The 23,061-nt window shown below is 40.4% G+C and overlaps 1 protein-coding gene and 1 long non-coding RNA gene across 2 annotated transcripts in view; one reads left to right on the top strand and one right to left on the bottom strand.

Annotated features, from left to right (window-relative positions):
• The window catches only part of LOC5504640 (protein scribble homolog), a 41,221-nt gene that overhangs the window by 3,055 nt on the left and 15,105 nt on the right, over positions 1-23,061 (bottom strand). The window contains exons 19-36 of the mRNA XM_048734077.1: positions 22,799-22,835; positions 20,860-20,945; positions 20,202-20,291; positions 20,008-20,088; positions 19,290-19,562; positions 18,379-18,471; positions 18,134-18,229; positions 17,976-18,056; positions 17,613-17,783; positions 16,612-16,683; positions 16,020-16,130; positions 11,886-11,945; positions 7,895-8,011; positions 7,372-7,488; positions 6,947-7,009; positions 6,102-6,350; positions 2,791-2,847; positions 454-510 (exon numbers count right to left, since the gene is read on the bottom strand). Coding sequence (XP_048590034.1) covers positions 454-510; positions 2,791-2,847; positions 6,102-6,350; positions 6,947-7,009; positions 7,372-7,488; positions 7,895-8,011; positions 11,886-11,945; positions 16,020-16,130; positions 16,612-16,683; positions 17,613-17,783; positions 17,976-18,056; positions 18,134-18,229; positions 18,379-18,471; positions 19,290-19,562; positions 20,008-20,088; positions 20,202-20,291; positions 20,860-20,945; positions 22,799-22,835 — 1,911 coding nt within the window. The remainder of the gene's footprint in view (positions 1-453; positions 511-2,790; positions 2,848-6,101; positions 6,351-6,946; positions 7,010-7,371; positions 7,489-7,894; positions 8,012-11,885; positions 11,946-16,019; positions 16,131-16,611; positions 16,684-17,612; positions 17,784-17,975; positions 18,057-18,133; positions 18,230-18,378; positions 18,472-19,289; positions 19,563-20,007; positions 20,089-20,201; positions 20,292-20,859; positions 20,946-22,798; positions 22,836-23,061) is intronic.
• Positions 9,498-14,433, top strand: LOC125573557. Its single transcript, XR_007314107.1, has 2 exons — positions 9,498-10,735; positions 11,221-14,433. It is a non-coding gene; the product is annotated as an uncharacterized LOC125573557 (long non-coding RNA).

The following is a 23,061-nucleotide window of genomic DNA, read 5'->3' as shown; positions in this document are numbered from 1 at the left end:
CAAGCTAGCCACCACTCAACCAAATACCGGAAGGTTTTGAAATCGGTAGAAATTAAATATCCGCGGGGTGTGCATTTTACCACTCCTTCACCTCCCCCAAGGGGGGATTTTGTAGTCTAATAGGTTTTTGATGAAAAATTCGCACACAACATGCTCTTGGTGTTCTAGGGGACCCTAGGGCGTGCACGCACGAGGAGCGGGAAAAATAAAACAGGGAAAAATTCGTCTCCTTTTCTTGACACTTTACTTAAGGTAACAAAGAATTATTTAAAAAAACACTCTCAGAACTTAAGGTTTTGTGGTTATTAATGTGTAGGACTCGCTCAAGCGGATAACCGCTGCAACGTGATGTCGTTACGCAATAGTCTGCACATGTGTCTCCACGGCAACATTACTGGTTAGTGTCCGAGGTATTTAGGGTAACCATGACAACTGACATACAACTCGACTCACCTGAGTGGTATCGTCTTCGAGTTGTTTCGCTTCTTCGAGTCGAAGCCTCAAAGCCTCCTAAAATAAATAAACAACGAACGAAATATTAGACCAGCATTACGCTTCGATTCCTTTCAATCAATATATCATATACAGTCAGGGACCAGATATCATATCACGAAGCCATTTCGTTTCCTTAGAATTGTTTATAAAACTACTCGGTTACGAGGACTGGCCCATTTAAGGTATTTTCTCTTAAAAATTATGCGGGGTAGAGTGCTTGCAATAAAAGCGTGAAACACTAAATAATATTTAGTACTATTTTGTAGAATTTAGTACTATTTAATAAAAATAGTTTTGAAGCGTGAAGGCGGTGTAGATTTCAATAATTCATTATACATTCGTTCACTGAGAGCTTGAAATCTACACCGCCTTACGCTCCAACTAATTTTAAAATTCACTAAATAGTACTTAATCCTACAAAATATTACTAAATATTATTTAGTGTTTCACGCCTTTTTGTGCAAGCACTCTAACTAAGATTAATAAAAGCATTTTAATCCTCAGCGTAGGGCATACGACTTACTCGTTCAAAATGCATGAATTTCCAGATCAAAAAGTTTTCCAGGTTTTCTTTGCAAGTTTTGCTTGCACGGCATCTTTTATTAAGTGTATAAATAGTTCACAGTATAATAAGTTAGGCTATGCATGCTATGTCAGATTGCTTTGCGCCTAGTGACAAAAATGCAAAATATTCCATTACGTAAAACACCGCAAAAATAAACTTGCAAAATCATGAAAAAAAGTAAATAAATATAAGATGGAATACTTAAAACAAACGCAAAATTTTTGAGTTGGTAGTAACGAATTACGATTCACATTAGCATGAAATTCAAAAACTCGTTCAAGCAGCAAATGGTTGAAAACAAGACAAAGAGCAAACACATTTGTATTCGGCTCGCAAGTCCGTGTCTAGAGGATTCTTTGGAAAGCGACAGTTTGCATCTTTTAGAAACAAGCCAACAACTACGCCTTGCAGACAGATATCTTTGAAAATGTGCATCAATAAAGCACAACATAATAACAATAAAGAAAAAATGCAATGCAATGCAACGGATAAATAACTTCTAAAAAATAAATAAAAGAATCATCTTACAGGGGAATACGACTGATCATTTTGATACAAATTGTTTAAGGTGACCTTAATATTTTAGCGTTTTTGTTTTTAAAATAAGTTTGCATCTTTGTCAGTACAATAAAGCTTAAAATTAGATGATATTTAGTGATAAAAGGAATCCAATTTAGGTCTAGTTTGAGGCCCATTTTGATAATACCATGATCAAGATATATTTATTGACAATAACAAGCTCGTATTAGTGTCCGGGACGTAAACGTAACATCAAGAAAACAAAAAAGTAAAACACCCCTTGTATAAGCAATTGAAAACCTGATGACTGAACGATAAAGAGATAATATCTCTGGGAAGAAGATATATAGGAAGAATTAACGAGCTTAAAAGAAAGCAAAAGTTCAAAATAAATTTTCTAATGTAAACATTGGAATCTGGGAAAGCTATGAAAGGATTAAGGTATTACTCGAACTAGAATAAATAAAACGTCGAGAAAAACAACAACTTTGCGCTAAAGACTTCCTAAGACCCTTCAGAGATGAAAAGGCCATTCAATTAATAGATATATCATCGAACTTGACAGCCAAGGGGAAGAAAAACAGCATAAATATGAAAAAGGAAGAAAAAAGATAACTATCAATTCTATGATCTACAGAGTATATCGATTCAATAACTCGCATAAAAGTCAAAATATGGCTTTTAGGGGAACCCCAAAGGTGAAAATAGGAATGACTTTAAAGCAATTAGGTCGGTAACGAAAGCAAAACTGGATTTACCTTCGTTTAGTTTTAGGCAAGGAAAACACACAAAATACTAAAGTGAATTCAGATTCGGGTCTTGCGTTGCTAAAAAGTCAAACTCGGAATAATGATTTCAGAGTCGTAAACAAAACGCTTGGTTAAGGTTAAGAAGTATCGCTAGACCGATGGATGCTGCGAATAACATACGTGGGGTGCCTTGAGTTCCTTGTATTTCCTTCCCACAAGACACACGGTGTACATCTGGCCAACACAGGGTGGCGTCATAGTAAGAACAACCATGTCTAACGCTCGAAAATTATTCTGACCGTTCATCGGTCCACCGTGTGCTTATAAATATCTGACATCAGACGTGTTCGTGATGTGTACATTTTCTCACTGCGGGGGGTAGGGAAGGGTCAATCCGCCTCGAGCACGTGACGTCTCGGCAAAGCGGAAATGGGAGATGCGTAAGGGGCGCAGGATACTTGCCTTTCTCTCGAGGTCTTCTTGCTCGAATTTCTCAGCCTCTTTCCTGGCTTCTTCCTCCTATGAAAAAAATACACGGCTCAGCTTTGTGTAGAGATAAACGAACGTCTTTTTTCGATTTAGGTTAGAAAAAAAAAACCTTTAAGTTCAATTTCCTGTATAGACCGAATCAAAAAACCGCTATAGAAACTACGGAGAATACCAAATGACAAATTGCAGTTGAGATCTTGAAGATGCTTATGGGTGAAGCCAGATCCATACAGTAATGAACTTTAATGGAATATCGTACGACGTTTTTCTGCATTCAGCAAAACAGGGCGGCTCGTTTGGGCAGATTTTTGCAGCTTGGCGAAAAAAAAAACAGATAGGGTTACGATGGATGCTTCGGGGAACCAGAGGGGAGGTAAACAACCGTAGTTCTTATATTATGATTTTTTTTGTCTCAAAACACACTGAAAGGTTCAAATAATTTGTTGAATATCAGTTTACTTTTAGGGCTATTTGTATGTAATACTGCTACTCGCTTATCAACTTTCTCCTTGTCAACGAACGACACAATGAGATATTTAATGACTTTTCAAATATAATACTTGATGTTCTGAATACGAGGTCAAAAGAGTCGAACATTGCCTAGCGAGACGCCAATAAACACATCGATTGGTATTCCTTTAATGAACGATAAATATGCAACTATTTATCTTTTTTTGTTTAGTTAATTCAATTAAACGACTTCTATATTCGAATTAATTGCATAGTCAACAGGATAGTTATTCTAACAGCAAGGGAGGTAAAACACCTTTCATCATGTAGTTATTAGGTAATCAAATTTCACAAATTCGAACGCTTTATTTTGCATTTTTATTTATAAGTAATTGACTTATTTTGGGGTTATGATATCAGTTTGTTTATAACTTTACTCAGATTGAAATGGTGTGACTCTTATTGACGTTCTAGTCGACACAATATCAGAATAATAATGGCAAACATACTCTAGTCTTGACGAATACGATATACAACAAGCAAAAAAGATATCTAAAAGGACGTTAATCAAGCCACGAATTAATCAAACCGGCAGACGCAATTCAACAATTCCTAAAATATGCCCGCATGGAACCAATACTAAACTACAACTTGCTGACTCTGGCTAAGCTAAGCGTCTAGAAGAACTCGCAACAGACTTGGCACTAACAATCACGAGTAGTTAGCGCCAAACTTGATGGCGTGATTCCGTCCGGTGTACGAAAACGGAAATCGACTTAGTTGCGGATTTCAGACAAAGCCGGGAAGCAAAGGTAAGTTTGTTGATTCCGTACCTTTCTCATGTCATGGTACCACTGCCGCAACACAGTCATGATGCTATCAATATCACCCATGGTCTCACGAGCGCTCTAGTTATTGCAGTGTTGTAAAGAGAAAAGTCACGCTTGGTGCAGACGAGGGCGAAGCTAGTCGGAGTGTTGACCCCGTCACCCTAAACTGCGTAACTACCGCATCAGCGCACACATTCGTGAATATAACACTCAAAAATGGATCCGGGTGGACCGGTATGGAAAGTTATGGACCGATAGTTGAGAATAGGGACTGTTTTTAATTGCGCGCAATTACCGCGTAAATGTACACGTCCGTGAGTTTCGTGAATATGACCAACAATAACAGACCCGGCTGGACCGGTAGGAAATGTTATGGACCAATAGTTAAGAATAGGGACCTTTATCAATTGGACATAGTTATCTTGTCAATAAAACTAATATATCAGCTCAACGATTCTGCTACATCCTATGTACTATTTTTCATCTCCTAGATACTAGAAAAAGGAAAATGATTTTATAAATAATTGTATAAATCTGGCAATGGGAAATCGAGCTAGAATTGGGATCTCTGGGATAAACCACTTATATTTGTAAGGCAACACAAAAGTATATATTTAATCGCTAATTGCTAGATTGAGCAGGGGCGTTGATTTTCCCCACATCTCCCTTGCTGGTTCAAAGCAGGCGGTCACGCACACCGGTGTCACGCTGAGTGGTCATGCTCCCACGCAGGGCGTGACGTCGCCTGTTTGCTGCTGTCTATGTCACGTTATGGACACACCATTTTACACTCCCACTCAATACCATAGTCATGCAATGCCTAAGTCACACAACCACTTAGTCACACATCCACTTAGTCACACATTCACTTAGTCACACAATAACTTAGTCACATATCCACTTAGTCACACAATAACTACACACTAAGTATCCATTTTCATGGGCTAAATCAAGCAAATGACTCCGATATTTTCGGTTTAATATTGTAAAAAAAAAGTAACAGATCATTCGTACATGATTATTTTGTATTTCTACTGCACATAAAACGTTATACTTTCAAATGTACACAATAAAAAACAAGTCCTTTTTAATATTTGCGGGATTTGAAAAAAAAAGAAAGCTTTATTTGTTAACACCCACCACCTTGATAAAGTCTTCTAAATAAAAAAAGGAATAAAAAAAGAAATAGTACGTCTGAACTGTATAGAATCGTACGACTCAAGATCCGGGCGAAAGCGAGCGAGATTTATACAGCACTCAACCGAATATTTCTTGAAGGAATGTCTTCATTCCATGGCATGCCCTAGGTCAAGTTTTTCGCATTGGCATAGCTCCAACAGTTTACACACTAAGCTTGTAGTATTTATATTTAGCTCTTACCATAATTTGAGCTCGTAGGAAGACACACTAAGTAACATGAGTCTTGAACTTCGAATAACGAAGACGCCTGATGTAATAACAGCGAACTGATGAAAATCTACGGTCAGGTTTAAACCTATTGAAATTGTCGAGGCTCAATGAAAACCGTTTTAGCTAAATAGAGGAAGAGGTCGGAAATGTTGAAATGGGGTGATTATGTTTCATAGTTGTTGCGTTTATTAAATAATTTTAAATGACAGCAAATGATACTTTGAAATGATAGCAGAAAATGTAAAAAAAAGTCAGCGCGATATTTTATTCTAATCTAACAGTATATTGGAGTGTTACCTAGCTTCAAGTAAGTGTAAAAGATGACAAGAATTACATTCACATGCAAGTGCTGATGAGATGGGGGCGTGTTTTACTTAATGAAAAAACTGTACCATTGTTCCCCCAACCACCCACCCTAGGGATAGTATAGCCTGTTCTTAAAGGTTGTTGGGGAGATTTGATATCCCTTCTTCCGTTGACTGAGACCAAGATTTGAGAGAAAAGCATCGAGAGAGAAAAAGAAAGCATTGTTGAGATATTAAGTACCAGCAGATAGACACCCCCCTCCCCTCAGTAACCTTTCTTCTCACTCACCTGCCGCCGGATCTCCTTCCGAATATCTTCGTGAGCTCGCTCGTGGGCCGGCGGATCTCTATCGATTGACTCCTCGCTGACCGATCGGCCTGACCCGATGGACATGACAGGGACGTTTCCAGGGTGGGCCTCGGGCACGATGCTAGGATCGTACCCATCGCATACTAATAAGGTCACGCGGTCTCCCATGGATCTTAGTGCGCGTACAGCCTCTAGGTGAGTAGCGCCGAGCAGACTGACACCATTCACCTGAAAAACAACAACAGAAACATGCTCGTTTATCAAAGCGCTTTGTTTCGTGGCCGAAAGTCTACAGCTCGCCTAACAGCTACGAAAACTCCACAGATGTAATGATTATTATATTGTGTGGCTCCAAATAATTTCTTGGAGCCCAAATACCAAGCAATAGGGGACTTTTGCGTGACTTTTTGGGTGGCAAACTCGCGCGCTCAGGCTTTTGGTGGCAAAATAGCAACAACAAACGCAACTTATTCAGCGCTTACGAATAAGGCCAGAATTTTTTTTCCAGAAGTGGTTTATTTTCTATTAAACATTTTTTTTAATTCGCCATCCAAAAGGTAACGTGATCTCTTAGCCCAAGTCCCCTATTACCATCACCCTGTGGGAGTGTTCCAAATAAAGTGTAAAACAACGGAGATTTTGCCCCGTGGTTATATAATATCAAATATTAAATCACGCGTTTACAAAAACTTCTGTCAAATGTGCGACACCGATATAGGCAGAGAACTATCTTACTATCTTCTGCACGGTCTACTGTCGCATTTTCAGGCTACGAGGAAAAATGTCACGTGATTTCTTAGTGCATTTCACCTAATAGGCCTTACCTCTAATATTCTCTGTCCAACCATGAGCCTTCCATCCTTGTGTGCAGCGGCTCCCTCGCTAACCTATATGTCAAATGCCCACATTAGGACTGGTCATGAATGAGCTGAGGTTTGAAGCAAAGGGCCCTGGGGTCGAACTCGGGGATGCAATAAACCAATACTTCCCCCGAGAAGAAAATTTGGGATTTTGATTTTTTTTTACCCCGATTTCTACATTATCTGCTTAGATTTACTTTGAAAGTGTATATTAATATTTTGCATGGCCTCCTTCCCCAATGGAGATTTTTCAAGCTCTTCACGAGTAAAGCTAGGTGATAAATGGGTGATAGATGCAGATACGAAGACTCTGTAGCTCAATCAATTCATAAATGCAAGTCATTTGAACAAGAAACTGACCGGTGTCCGGTATCTTGGCCAAACCGTACCTTAGATATGAAAATTCCTTCGTCCGTCTTGTCAAGTGGGTTGCCAGGGTGACCCTTGGCCCCGCCCCTTATACTAATTCCCAACTTCTCCCCTGGACTCTTGTGGAAATTCACATCCTACAAAAAATGCAGTATATAATAAGTGAAGAATGCTTTTACTGTTGCCGACGTTTCCAGCTAAATCATCTTCTCGTTTTCATTGGCCAGTACTGAAATGGTTCCCAGGCTACCTATCCGCAGGACCCTGACCCCGGGCTAGGCTAGCTTAGCAATACATCGTTTGTACAAATTTTTGTGGGTTCATTTTTCACGATAAAAAAATTTCCATATTTCGTGGGTCTTTAAATTTGCGCACGGACGAAATATTGTTTTCATGTGACTTAAATATTATTTATAATTGTTATTGTTCAGAATAAAACTCACGGAAAATCGACTACCTAGTCGATTTTAAATCGTTCTTTACCGATTTTGACATTTACTCTAACTTTGAGTCGATATTGACTCGTTAGCAGTCGATACTTACATTTAGTCCTTTCGGAGGCGGGTCGTGTCGCACGAGAAGCTTGATGAGCGAGACGTTAGCGATGAGAGCCGCAACGGCATCTTGGTGCGTCGCATTGCGCATGTCTTTGCCGTTAACCTGAACCAATCAAATGGCAACGTTAATCACGAAAGAGCTCATTGACTAGCCCTGTCACGTGAGTAAGAAAAGGGGGACGGTATTGGTTTATACAGCGTCACGTGACAGGAATAGCGAGTCCTTGGAAAGGTTTCCATATAATCGTACTCGATCACAGGCGATCGTGTACAATTATATGAAAAATCACCCTGCCATCGTGTACGATTATATGGTAACTCTCCCTGCGATCGTTTACGATTATATAAAAAAAATCACCCTGCGATCGTGTACGATTAAATGGAAACCAGCCTTAAAATAGATCTAGATTTACAGTGAAAATACAACGGTCTATTCGCAATAGCAATAGCCATCCACGATGTCTGATACTTAATTTATGATATTGAGTTGAGAGTGTCTGGGGGACTGGCTTGAATGAGCCGATGGGAAAAAAATATTGCGGCCTCTTCGATAAGCCCTGGAATACCGCTAATGGAACTATTTGGACATCACCGGATGGCCCTCATAATCACACACGACAATTATAGGTCAGAGTAAATAAAATCAAGGAAAATTTATTTGTAGAAGATTTGAAAAGGATTTTCTACCGGCATCGAGACTTAGAGAGAGATGTGGAAAATTCAAACGGATAACATAAAAGAATCGTCTAAATAAAGTATATATAACTTGTTTTGTTGTTTTGCTGTTATGATGAACGTTGAACTCATTGAATCATTGTAAAAGAAATTATCCAAATTACCAGGTTTCGCGAACACACACAAATCAGACAGAAAAAAAGCAGCGTTTTGCTTCAAGCCATAATAAACGCGCACAATTTGTATTCTCTCACAATTCCAAACGATTATAACTTGGTTCTCTAAAACAAATTGTGAAAATTTGACAATCATCACGCAAAACTGGTGTCTGAGCTATGTTTTTCACAGCTTCTGGGTATGTTTATATTTATGTAAGATATTATGAAGATTTGAAAGCGCTAATGACCAGAGTAACTTTAGAAAAGTTGCTGATAATTATACCTTACAGTTACATCACGAATCACACATACCCTCCGCCTTAGGATTTCAGTCCCCGGCCAACTTCGCACAGTGTTTACTCCCAATGTCATCATCAACGGCGATATTTACAGTGACCCGATAGCGATATTTACAGTGACCCGATATACCGTGTGTGTGCACCCCTCAGCGACCAATGCCTTCTCTGGACTTAAGACGGATTACACAGCTTTTACCTATTCATTCCGGGTTTGCTTTGACGACAATCAATCAACAGTTACTCACCAATAAATCGACTAAGAATAGCTCTAATTGGGGCCGGCGCTTTTCGCGGCGGCTTTGAGCAATAATGAAAGTACTTGGGTGAGTGCGGCGCATAGGTGAGGCATTTTCAAATCGTCCCTAGGGGTGTCCCCTGGGGAATGACGTAATGCGCTGTAGACTTCCAAAGTACATTTGATAACAGTTGTGAACCCAAACAAATAAAAAATAAAGGAATAGGGAATCAGTGAGATTGAACAGGTCTAAAAATGGGTCGCCCTAGTATGGCTAAGACAAGGAGTTGTAATTCTCGCGAACAGTAAGCAAGTCTTGGAATGACTCTTTGTATGATGCCGAAGGCCGCAATATCGGAGACTTGCACTATTGTGCTCAATTTGCCGACACTCGTCGAGTGCCGCTAAGTGGATGCAATCAGAGTGAACCAGGGCACGCCTCGGCAATACAGTCATTAATGCACTGAATGGTCTAACGATGCGATAAGGTGGCACGCATCGGCAATACAGTCATTAATGCACTGAATGGTCTAACGATGCGATAAGGGCTCTGCTTTTGGTTTAGTTTGGCCTTATTCAGATATAACCACGAGATAAAGCCCCAAAAACTAAGTACCAACAATGACTAGTCAAATTCAATCGTTCAAATACCAAAAGATCTCAATGGCTTTTTTGCTGACTCGACTAGAATGACTAGAAGTTAGGATGGCCAAGACGTCTGACAACAAAACAAGTGCTAAATTCTTTTGCTCTGATGAAAGACGCTTGATACTTCAGCGAAACGACTTTCTCAGAGAGGCGTACAACATATAACTCATCCAATGAGTCTAGGTTCTTTTTACCAAACCCTGACTCGATTTATCTCCAAACGTCTCAAGATTTTTGCTCCGATAGGCTAACATTCAAAAATACATTAAAAAACTTTACCCCCGCATAGATTTATTTGCCCACGAGTTCGTAGGCGGTAACTCGGGTTGTTGTTCTAATATCTTATGCAAAGCATACTCATTATAAAAGGGGCAAGTCCCTCATTTATCGCATTATGATCTCAGAGTAGAAGCATCCTAACTAAGGGTGTGTGACGGTGAAGCGTGTTTTGAATTCCTGCGTGAGACCACCTTGATTGTGTTACTGCAATAGCCGTATTATCACATGTCCTTTGGATATTCAATAGATTCGAGGTCGGCTCGGCGTTGAGCGTTAGCGGGGTAAATATGAACATAGGCAGTCATATGGATATAGTTCGCTTTTGAATGTGAGCATTCGTAAAACAAGTCGGACAAGTTGAGCCCTTGAATGACGGTATGAAATGTGAAAGTATACGTCGAGTATATCACAACTTGGTAATTATGGGCGTCATCGTTCATGTGTGTGCTTTTTATTAGCTACGGAAAAACTTTCGAGTTTGATTCCGCCGAAAACCCTCACCACTTTATAGATAAACCCACGGCAACAGACGGGTAAGTAAAACTATAAAAACAGAGTGATGCCTTGTTCAGTTAAACTGACAATAGAGTCTTAATCAATCAAAACAACAGTAGCTATTCTAAGGACAACAGGGTGACTGAATAACAAAGATGACGGGGTAACACAGGGAGACCGGAAAATACAGGGAGACCGGGTAACACAAGGAGACCCGGTAAGACAGGGAGACCGGAAAACACAGGAAGACAGGGGAACCGGAAAACACAGGAAGACAGGGTGAGTTACATAATCACAGTTTCGTTAGCAATATTTTCGTTAGCAATATTTTTGAGGGAACATCAAGCAAACAAACAACAACAACTATCAGCCAAACAATTGGACTTTTAACTGTAAATAATAACGAAATAGAAATGAAAATAAAGAAATACCTCCTGAAGGAACTCCATATTTTACAGAAAGTAAAACAAAGAAACAAAGAAAGTCAAACAAATAAAAATACCTAATCCTATTATAACCGTAGTAAAAAAAAGGACGGACCACTAGAAATTGGATGGGGTGCGGGTTTCTGGTGGCGTCGAAAATTTCATGGGTGAGTTTGCGCAAGATATATATATTTCGTGAGTATGCGTGCATTGGTCTGCTTGTTATTATTAACTTTTTTCTGGTAATCCTGCACCCCCCATTGCGCTATTGTAACATTGACGTCATAGGCACGTCTTGGCGGCACAGTTATTCGCAGGTTGCATGCAACGATAACATGTCCTTTAGTGAACGTCGCTAAGCAGAGGACTAGCACTAGCTTGTATGAGCGTTTTTATACGGCTCTAATAATAAGAAAATGCGAATTGCTCCATTGTGCCAAAGTGCCTAATTTCAAGTAACTTCCAAACGTTGTACTCACTTCAAAAATGTCTTTTATAAGATTTAATTTTGATTGACTGGAAGAATAGATTCTATCTAAACGTCATAAAGTATAATTTCGTATCCAGATACATCTACTTGATGAAAGATGACCACGACAAACAAGTACTTTGCAGTATGATTCCACGTTAAAACCAGGATGCCCATTTTGATTATTTCATACAGTGCCTTTGAACTTATTAAAAAAAAAATGCAAATTTTAACGGTGATTGGTGCAGTTTGGGGGGTGGTAAGGGTGGGGCGTGGTCGCAGTAGACAACTCACCATCAACACCCTGTCCCCAATCTTCAGGTTGGTTGTTGCGGCAACACCGGTCGGTACGATCTGGAAATGAAAGAAAATCATTTGGTGAATGACTGGACAGACTATGTGGATGACAAAAGTAGCTTTAGTGGGAGGGGTACTTTAAGTCTAACAACAAGTGATTTTGTACGCTTGTATGAGAGAATTCAGCCGCCAGCGATCCGGGGAAATTGATCGCTAGTATCGGGCGAATCCGCCGCCGCGGCTCACAGATCTGGTGATTGAACTTCTCTCGTACGAGGGTACAAAATCGCCAAGTGTTACGTAGCCTTTAGTCTATAGCTCGCACGTGTTCCATGACTAGTCAGGTGAAAAAATACTGCAAATAAATACACTACTTAAGTCCTTCTGAATTTTCCATTTTTTTGGGTTGCTGTTTAACTTCAGGGTGATGAGGCAATTAGCGTTAACTTTAATTAAGCGGGTAATAAACGCTTTCCCGGATAAATGTTAACTGCAGATATACCAGAAAAACACACTCTAAACGGAATTTTTGAAGTGAGAACTTTGAATCTAAAAACTATAAACGCGTTCAATTATAACTAGTAGCAAACTCAAAGGGAAGGGATCTTTGTGTCATGTTTTCACAAGGCATAAAGAGTTAGATATCTAAAGATCCTCCTAGCAAAATTAAAGGGAACGGATCTTTGTGTCATGTTTTTACAAGGCCCAAGGAGTTAGGTATCTATAGATCCCTGTAGCAAACTCAAAGGGAACGGATCTTTATGCCATGTTTTCACAAGGCCTAAGGAGTTTGATGTTTAAACACCTCCGTGGCAAACCGACCGATGAACACATGAATGTACTTGTTTTGCTTGTTTTTCTTGCTATTGTTGGAAATGATCAAATTGCCCCAACCAGTTAGTTAACAACAAAGAAAGAAAACAACGCGATCCCACACAGCGACAAAGCACACGTGTAGCATCTTTTACGCGAAGCTGACAAAAGAAACAATAATTTAGCATACAAGACATTTCGTTACACAAAGGTTCCCCTTCTTAAAGAAAAGCAGTAGCGGGGATCACTTCTATAACAAGAGCTTACTCCAAGTCAGAAAAGGTATCTGGAAAGTTAAACAAGAAAATAAAAAAGAAGATATAAAAGAAAAAAAGTATTCCTTTTCTGTTATGGTCGAAACAATGACTGCTCATTGTTTGCTATCCCTTTATCCTGATATTTTCACTATTTGGTATACTTAATTATTTTTTAGACTCAGTTGGATATCGGTGGCTTGGCCAACACATTTCCAAAACAAAGTTCGAGCCGCGCACGAAATGATTATATACTTTTACCTGGAAATATAGGAAACCATAAGTTCACAAAGAAATGTCAAAAGTATTTATCTGCACATTCTAACGTACCATCATATTTTTTTGGAAATAAAAACGTAAGAGATAGGAGGCAACTTCGGTCAAGGGATATAACACACAAGATGAAATTAGACGAATAATCTTTGATGAAAAAAAGATAATGGACTTTTCGTAGGTTTCACGATGCACGAGTCGATAAGCTGTTCTTGAAGATAAATGAAAGACTTCTTAAAACGCGACTGAGGACGAGGTCCAGGCGTACGTGACGCGTCCTGTGTGTTGTTTACGACTTGATGAGTAGAGATAACTTCCACATCAACATTCAAGACAGCATTGAATTAAATTGAAATCTTAAAAGCTTGAAACTTGTGCTAGAGTACTTACAAACAGGTTTTTGGGGAGAGTTGTATCTGCATTTAAATTTGTTGTTAAATTTGTTTTTTCTAAGAATGCATTGATTGAGGTTGCTGGAGGGTCTATCTAATCATCAAAGCAGATATCAAAACACTTTCAACAGCTGAAAGCAATGTATAAGCATTGAGACGTGGTTTGGGCTAGAAAAGGTTTTGTTTGGTTTTGTATTTTACGAGTAATTCACGAAACACATCACACAAACAACAAGCACTTCCTGAAAGTCGCGCGCCCGAAACTACCATTGTTAATCTTGTCTGGCGCCTAAAAGCAAACTAAATTTACTAATACAGATGCATTACCTCACTTCGACAAACATCAGTAGCCACTTTAACCTTACACAGGTTCTCATTTTTGTCTTGAACCACGCAGAAAAACATGTTGGTTTGAAAGCCTCAGTCGGCTCGCCATTCAAGGTTTGCCTAACGGAGCACTGAGTGATTTGCATGTGAATGCTAACCCAATACCCGACGTGACAACGGCCTGACAAGTATGGATTAACGGTTTGAATTATTCTCGTGAAATAAGGCGCATGTTTGACTGTAACTGGCTAGAGTAGGACAAGTCAGTGTGATAAGAACTTAGGCTTAATTTCCGTCCTTTGTGTAAAAGTGTTGGCTATTGTGAAGGACACAAATGATCCGGAGCTGACATGGTCCACTGGCCAGGATGACAAAGTCAGGATTTAGTTTGGAATTACTGGTATTCAGAAATGTTTTATTGCGATTCTAAGCTGCTTCTCAGCACGGAAAATAATGCAAAATAAAATAAAAACCTATCCAAAAACCTTCAAAGTTTAATTTTAATATAACTAATACTAAGTTGTCTAACGATGACATACTTCTGAATGGGCAAGGTGAATTGTGCACTCCAGTGATTGATTAAGGTGATGATGGTAATTATGATAGTGACAGCAAACATTAAAGCGATGATGGAAACAAGAGTGACAGAGTGGACAACAATGGATCAAATTCGTGTCATTTGTGCTGATGATTGCAAAGGGAATAATGTCGATGATTATGATGATTACTGATAACTAAATAATTTTAATGATTGTGATGGTAATGATGATAGAGATAATGACGTTTATTATCATTATACAAATGATAATGGTGATGGTGATGATGGTGGTGGTGACGGTAATGATAATGGTGATGCTGATGCTGATGTTGGTGGTGATGGTGGTGATGATGATGATGGTGGTGGTGATGGTGGTGATGATGATGGTGGTGATGATGGTGATGGTGGTGGTGATGATGGTGGTGATGATGATGGTGGTGATGGTGATGCTGATGGTGGTGGTGATGGTGGTGATGATGATGGTGGTGATGATGGTGATGGTGATGGTGTAGTGATGATGGTGGTGGTGATGGTGATGGTGGTGATGGTGATGATGGTGGTGGTGATGGTGATGATGATGGTGGTGATGATGATGGTGGTAATGGTGATGATGATGGTGGTGGTGGTGATGGTGGATGCTGTTTATTGTATTATTCTAACAACAAACTTACTCCACTTGTTTAGTTGCGAGTTTTTCAACCGAGGTACAAAAATATGGTATTTAATAAAAAGTGCAAGGCGCTGGCTAATAGAAAACACCGAATGTAACTCCGTTACTTTGAATGACGGAAGCCAGAAAGCGGTTCAGTAGTTGGGAATTTTTTTTAAAAGAGTTCGCAGAATATTTAAAACCTCAGTTATCTTAATCTACACAAGGAGCAAAATGATCTAGGTATAGAGAGTTCACAGATATTAAAAACCACAGTAATCTTAATCTACACAAGGAGCAAAATGATCTAGGATGAAGAGTTCCGATCACGAGATATTGGCATGATCTATTTTTAACATTGCTCACTCAAAAGCAAATTTTGTACAAATTATCAACATTTTGAAGTGACAGGACAAGACGATCAGTCTGGCACTGGACGGAGCAAGTTGACACCGGTCTCGAAACCGACACCAGAAATGTGTCGGAGTTGGCCCAAAACTATTGCAATGTCAAATATTTCTGTATAGAAGAAGTGATCACAAGACTTTTACAGTTTGCATACGTGACGTTTAAAGATAACGACTTTCCCCAAGGGAAATATAGGCAACTATACAAAATATGCGCATATTATTAGTTCCTAATATAACATCAATGTGCTATTACTATCTGGCTATCAATTCAAAAAAAACATTGATTTTTTCCCCTTTTCTATGGCAGGTCAAATAGGCAGATTACGTTTGCTTTTTCGTGTAGACGTTTCATATCTAAAGGCAAATTTTTACTAGTGAAAAGTCGCGGTAAGACGCTAAAGTGTACAACAACGGGGAGGGGGTAATGATTTTCTATTTATAATCACTCATTCTCATGTCGAGTTGTTCAGCTCACCTTGGAGATAAAGATCCCTGGCTCGTCCATGCCGAACGGGTGACTCGCGTGATCCGACCCGCCCACGATACTAAAGCCCAGCGGATTGTTGCCCTTCTTTAAAATGATTTCCTAGAAATGCACGAAAAACAACGCGTGTAACTACGATACTAAAGCCTAGCGGATTGTTGCCCTTCATTGAAATAATTTCCATACACGAAAAACAACGCATGAGATTCGCGTGTGCCCGTTTTAGCCAGAGTTCTACGCAGATATGATTAAATCACGTATGCATTATTGTTTTGATTTGTTGCTAATTATAAAGAAAATTTCTCAACTAATATGGTTAGGTTAATGATAAGGTAACACGCCTTTCAAGAGAGAAAGTCTGCACTGTAGATCAGAATAAAAAATGACCCCCTCACATACATTTCCCCTCGGACCATTCCCCTTCGGACCATTTCCCCTCGGACCATTTCCCCTCGGACCATTCCCCCTCGGACCATTCAACTCCCACCTTCACTCTGCTGGGTGTGATCATTATCTAAATTCTCCATCCTTGGCAAATATGCTGGTACTAATATCGTGTGGAGAATTTTCATATTGATCTCACCTCAACATCCAGTAAAGGCCCGTCGTCCTCGTGGTTCTTGTCTCCATTCCCGATGTGATTCGTGATTGGCTCCTGCAAACAACCGAGTCGCATAAATTTACATTTCGAATTTCATTCTCAAAAGACCTAGTTTTAGTCTGCAATACAGATCGCAAGGGACCTTTACTACAAACATCAATCGACTACTGCTGTTTTACTAACTGGTACAAAAGATTCTGGGGGCAAAGCGCGGGAATCTTGAGGTTGTGAGAGAAGTTAGTATTTGAGGGGCCGATCACATGATTAATTTCTGCCCGGGCTGGACTCGGACTGTATTGTTTTCCAGCCCGGGCTGGACTCGGATTGTATTGTTTTCCAGCCCGGGATGGACTCGGATTGTATTGTTTTCCAGCCCGGGCTGGACTCTGATTGTATTGTTTTCCAGCCCGGGATGGACTCGGATTGTATTGTTTTCCAGCCCGGGATGTACTCGGATTGTATTGTTTTCCAGTTTTTCCAGCCCGGGCGGGACTCCGATTGTATTGTTTTCCAGCCCGGGCGGGACTCGGATTGTATTGCTTTCCAGCCCGGGCGGAGATATTTAAGGAAAACTCTGGAAAACTCCACCCGAGATGAAATTGATCCCGGGCTGAAAACTCGATTATGTAATCGAGAGAACAATTTTACAATTGCCAAGTATTTGTGGGGGGGATACCGGGCTGGACTTTAAGCCTCCCTAAACGTGCTAAAAACTCGGCCCGGGCTGAAATTCGCAATGTAATCGGCCCCTAAGGCGTAGGACCAACGTTATCTTCATGTACCCTTCCAAATCCACTTGCGTGCAAGAGCACAAAATAATCAACTTATGCATTTGGAATGGTATCCGGAAAAAACGGAATCACTAAGGCAGAAACAATGTGTAAGATTATCCTTGCCGTTTTTGATAGACTGGTTTAGAATTGAGCGCTAAATTTTAGTGTATTTTGGTCGAGATCTACGTCAGCCCAGTGACCCCCCCTTACCTCGTTCTTGATAAGAAGCTTTTTGTCCTTGTCCTGGATCTTACTCAGGGGGGTCATCTTCTTGTTGATGACCCGGTCTCGGTAGACGATAAGCGTGACGAAAGATGGCCCGCTCGTTAGCATGTTCACCGCATCGTCGTGCTTAGCGTTCTTCATGTCGCGAGAGTTGATCTGCATCACAAAAAGAACGAATGATCGAGTAACCAGGAAGTAAAAGAATGTGGCAATGCATAGATGTCAGTGCACGCGAGAGTAACACAAAAAGAACGAATGATCGAGTAACCAGGAAGTAAAAGAATCTCGCGAGAGTTGCTCTCCGAAGAGAAAGTGATTCTCAAAAAAAATCTGCACTAGAAGACCCACCGAAAGGACTTTATCTCCAACTTTAAGACGGCCATCTCTCTCCGCGGTCCCGTCCTTAGCGATTTTGGAAATAAAAATACCCTGAAATGCAAACATAAAGAGATCGGCGGTGTTAGGCAGGGCTTTTCCGGTTGTTCTATATTTTGTGTGAGACTTACCGGGTCGCCATCTTTGTACGGCGTGGACCCCTTGCCACCAGCTATACTAAACCCCAGCCCCTTATCGCCGCCCCGCTTGAGGGTGATGGTCTCTTTCTACAAACAAAGGAACACAGCGATGACTTAGTATGACAGCGTCATTAAAACGGCAGCACACAATGGTTAGACCGGGCGGACAGACGGACGACCAGGACGACTGTCGTTCATTAGCTCATCATGTTACAACCAAAACATTATGCCCTCACCTCTGGCCTCGTTTCTATGTCTTCCATTTCCGGTTCCGGTGCGAATCGCACGCCAGTCTTCTTCGGCTCCTCCTTCACGGATTCCTCCACCACCTGAAAGTAACGAGTCATCATGCGCGGTTATCAGGACATACCACAGATACGCTATGTGCTCTGTCATGTCCCGGATGCATTGATCTACCCCTTAGTTACTGTTGCTATGCACTCTGTAATGTCCCGGATGCATTGATCTACCCCTTAGTTACTATTGCTATGCACTCTGTCATGTCCCGGATGCATTGATCTACCCCTTAGTTACTGTTGCTATGCACTCTGTCATGTCCCGGATGCATTGATCTACACCTTAGTTACTGTTGCTATGCACTCTGTCATGTCCCGGATGCATTGATCTACCCCTTAGTTACTGTTGCTATGCACTCTGTCATGTCCCGGATGCATTGATCTACCCCTTAGTTACTGTTGCTATGCACTCTGTCATGTCCCGGATGCATTGATCTACCCCTTAGTTACTGTTGCTATGCACTCTGTCATGTCCCGGATGCATTGATCTACCCCTTAGTTACTGTTGCTATGCACTCTGTCATGTCCCGGATGCATTGATCTACCCCTTAGTTACTGTTGCTATGCACTCTGTCATGTCCCGGATGCATTGATCTACCCCTTAGTTACTGTTGCTATGCACTCTGTCATGTCCCGGATGCATTGATCTACCCCTTAGTTACTGTTGCTATGCACTCTGTCATGTCCCGGATGCATTGATCTACCCCTTAGTTACTGTTGCTACTAGTTACTTTAGCATGGAGCACGAAAAAGAAAACACGGCCCTCGAGAAGATAGTTTAATGCTAGAGTTTGACGCTGGGTTAAGGCAAAATGCAAAATTTAATTTAATTCCCGCTAACAATCACCAACCTCATTACTATGTGAGTCGTTCATTAGCGTCGGCTCTGTCTCGGGCTCCCTGTGGAGCTCATTAACTTCTTTTACCGGCGACACAATTTCTTTTGTCGTAACTTCCGTTTTGGTTTCTTCGGGCGGAAGTACGTCCTTTGCGGTTTTAGGGACGGTTCTTTTCTCGATCTCTTCCTTTTCTCGCACGACGTACAGGGTGATGTCTTTCCCAGTGGACTTCAGGACATCGACAGCCTGGTGGTGCGTTGCGTTACTGATATCGACACCGTTGACCTATGGGGAAAGAGAGTTGTCACGCAATACTAGTCTTGCCCGCGGAGAGAGAATAGCGTAGCGCGTTGGCTTATTACAGGCATGGGCATGGTAGTCACGCAATGGAGGTCGCGTCAACATACAGATGCACAAAACACATCCCGGTTCGCTTTTGTTACGCGAGAGAACCACAAAAGTGACGTCATGTCACTGGTAGCCAAGCATGTGACGGAAATCACCTGATAGTTGTAGTGTCGCATTTAGGATTACGTTTCTCACGCATAGCGTGATGCTTGTCACGCATAGCGTGATGTTTGTCACGCATAGCGTGATGCTTGTGACGCATACCGTGAAGTTTGTCACGCGAAACGTGATGTTTGTCAAGTTTAACGTGATGTTTGTCACGCATATCGTGATGTTTGTCACGCGTATCGTGATGGCTATCACGCGTAACGTGATGTCTCACCTTGAGGATCTTATCGCCGACGTGTAGGATTCCATCCCGACCAGCAGGACCATTCTCCGAAATCCGCGAAATAAAAATACCCTGTGGAAACAGCAATTACACTAGATAAACAACGACATGACGGAAAATATACCCAATGCAATATCAAATACATCGATGAGTTATAAGGCAACAAGCATAAGGAAAACGCTTACTTCATCGTTCTCCTTATAAGGTGTTGAGCCCTTGCCGCCTGCGATATTGATACCAAGTCCTTTGGTGTCGCGATGTATCGTGTACTCGATCTGAGAGAGACAAAGAACGAGTCACGTGATCTCCAGGGGAAACGCTTTCAGGCACAGTGGAACCCCGATATAGCGATACCCGATTTAAGAATATTCTCGGTATAACGATGCAGTTTGGCAGTCCCTTACCATATCGTTATATCGAGGTCCCGCAGTCAGTTCAATTGTCAATGTATATATATACATATATCAAATAGATAGTGTAGCACGTGAAATCGTTCTTCTTTCTTGTTCACTAAACCCAAGGTCACCCCCGTGTCCCCCCTGCATTGACCTATGTTCTGAACGGGCTCCCTGTGGTTCGTAAGTTGTGACGTCACAAGTAAGTCTCACTGGATGGGTTCTCCTCAGCCCCTCTTGCCTTGCGGCCAATCCCAGGACCCCGGCCACCGACCCAAACACATTGCCAGGGATTCGCCTTTATTCAGTCTTTACGTTTCACTCATCATCTGCGTCTCCGCGTCTCCTATTTTCTCCAAGATAGCAAAAGAATCTAACCTAGACCTTGAATGGCGTGACTGACGTTCCGCAGACCTAAGAACGCAGGCTCAAAATCCGCTGAACCTACCTCCTCAACAACCTTAGTAACAGTGACCATCTCTTGCTCTTCCCCAGGCTTACTCGTCTCGACTTGCTTCTGCAGCTTTGGGCCCTCTGAACACGCATGCGAATAAGAACCACGCGTCATTTTAGTTTATGATTGGTTTTGCAGTCATGCAAAATACATAATAATCAAGGTTGTGATAAGACGGACGTTTTGCGATATTTAGGTGAATTGTTCCATATAAAAACCTTTTCTCACTTTTTCCATCGCTTTTTGCCTATTAACTAGTTCTAGTTTGGTATTGTCGAGATTAAGATTACATTAACAATCAATAGCTTCCAAGAAGTTGAATAGAAATATTTCCTAGAGGCGAATAAGGAACACATTTTTAAATTGTGGGAGAATGCAAAACTAATATATTGCTTTTCCGATATGAAACTAAGTATTTAGCAAATTTTAAATTGTTTATTCGTACATAGGTAATATAAATGTAGATCTCGAACTTGAAATTGAATGTAAAACATCAGTCATAAGCAAAGCCCTATAAAAAGTATTGACGGGAAATGGAAAATTGACGAGAAATAGATATTCTTTTTCTGTTGGTGAATGGAGTTTTACCTGATGAAATCAATTTAAAAGTTTTAAGTGTGACGCTTTACAAAGTCTGTGAAACCTGCTAATTGTTTTGTTATTTGCATGAGAATGGGAGGAAGTCCAAACTTCAAACTAACAACAGAAAAATACAAATTGTACGACTCATTTAATAGCTCTCGGATGCACACTGTTGCCAGTAAATGCTTACTAAAAATTTCCGGACATGTAAAAAGAATAGAAAAATGAAATATGCTGTAGTGCAAAGAACAAACACATGTTTACTGTCCTGAACATATATCAAACCATAGAGGTAAAAACAGAGTTGCATTTAGTCTGTTGTGTGCAGAAAAAAAAAGCTTATTTGGCTCAATTGGAATTATGTATCAAGAATAGGAAGAAATGTTCCTTTAACATAGCAGGTTGTAGAACGACGCTGAAATAATTATCCAAAGCAAGGCAATTTAAAACCGGTAATGTCAGGTTAGATCTGAGATGTCGATTATGATGAAAAACTATAGGACAATATGTAAGTAGGGATTTATAGCGAAAAAATGGGAACTCCAACCTGTCCAATAGAGTGTAAAAGGTCCATATTTGCCGATAACGCCGACCACTGTCATGTTGGAAATTCCTTGCAGTTCGTTAAGCGATATTTTTCAACGAGCGAGCCGCAAAACTAACTACTTGTACCTTAACCAACATTGATAAATAATTCATGAACACAGCTTATTATCATAACGAAACGAGTGAATGGTTTGATAGGAGATTTGTAGGAATATAAGAGCGAAGTGTCGGAGAATTGGGTGGACTGGAAAATCCGTCAGATTTTAATACTAAGAGAAGTGATAAATGCGGAAAATCTAGTTTATTATTGTGCTTACAGAATAACAAAATATAAAAATATATTATAATTACAAAATTATAACGGAAAAATATTTCACTGAATGTGATATTCTTTTTAACTTTAACTCATACGAAATAGTTAAACAGGAAAGAGCAGCACTTATAGAAAGGTAATAAGGTATTCTTAATCTGGTTTGGGGGCTTGAATTATTTGCGTGTATAATAGTCACCACAATGGCAATAAACCCGTAAAAACATCGGCATGTCGCGTCCGAAAAACAAGCTAACAAAAAGACGACATTCAAAACGGCGAGAAAATGGTAGTGGAATCATAGCCAAAAGCACGCAAAAAGAGACAATATCCTATATTTGACACATTACAAAACTACAAAAACACACTAAAGGGACAGTGCATTTGTCCAAAAAGGAAATAAAAAGCGTGCGAAGACAGCACACAAAAAATTAAAAATAGGCAAATAGCAATAACTACCATCAATAAAATAGAAATGATGGATGTAATACTTACCGTCATCTTTTTCTTGTTCTTTCTCATCCTCCTCGTCCTGAAAGCAGCAAAATAAAAATATGAGAAATTAAAAAAAAAAAAAACAGAAACCATATGGGGGAAGACACACACACAAGACGAGTTCGTCTCAAGCTTACGCGTGAAAAACTGAGTGTAATTTAACGTGATTAACATTTTGAGGGCGAACAACCGAAAGATCGCGAGCATATCACGCGCGTCGCAGCAGTCGTCCTTGGGATTTTTTTTCCGTGAAAGAAATAATT

The sequence above is a fragment of the Nematostella vectensis genome, chromosome 11 (assembly GCF_932526225.1).
Source record: "Nematostella vectensis chromosome 11, jaNemVect1.1, whole genome shotgun sequence".
NCBI lineage: Eukaryota > Metazoa > Cnidaria > Anthozoa > Actiniaria > Edwardsiidae > Nematostella > Nematostella vectensis.
The sequence above is the reverse complement of the archived record's forward strand: the minus strand, read 5'-3'. Positions and strand labels throughout refer to the sequence as shown.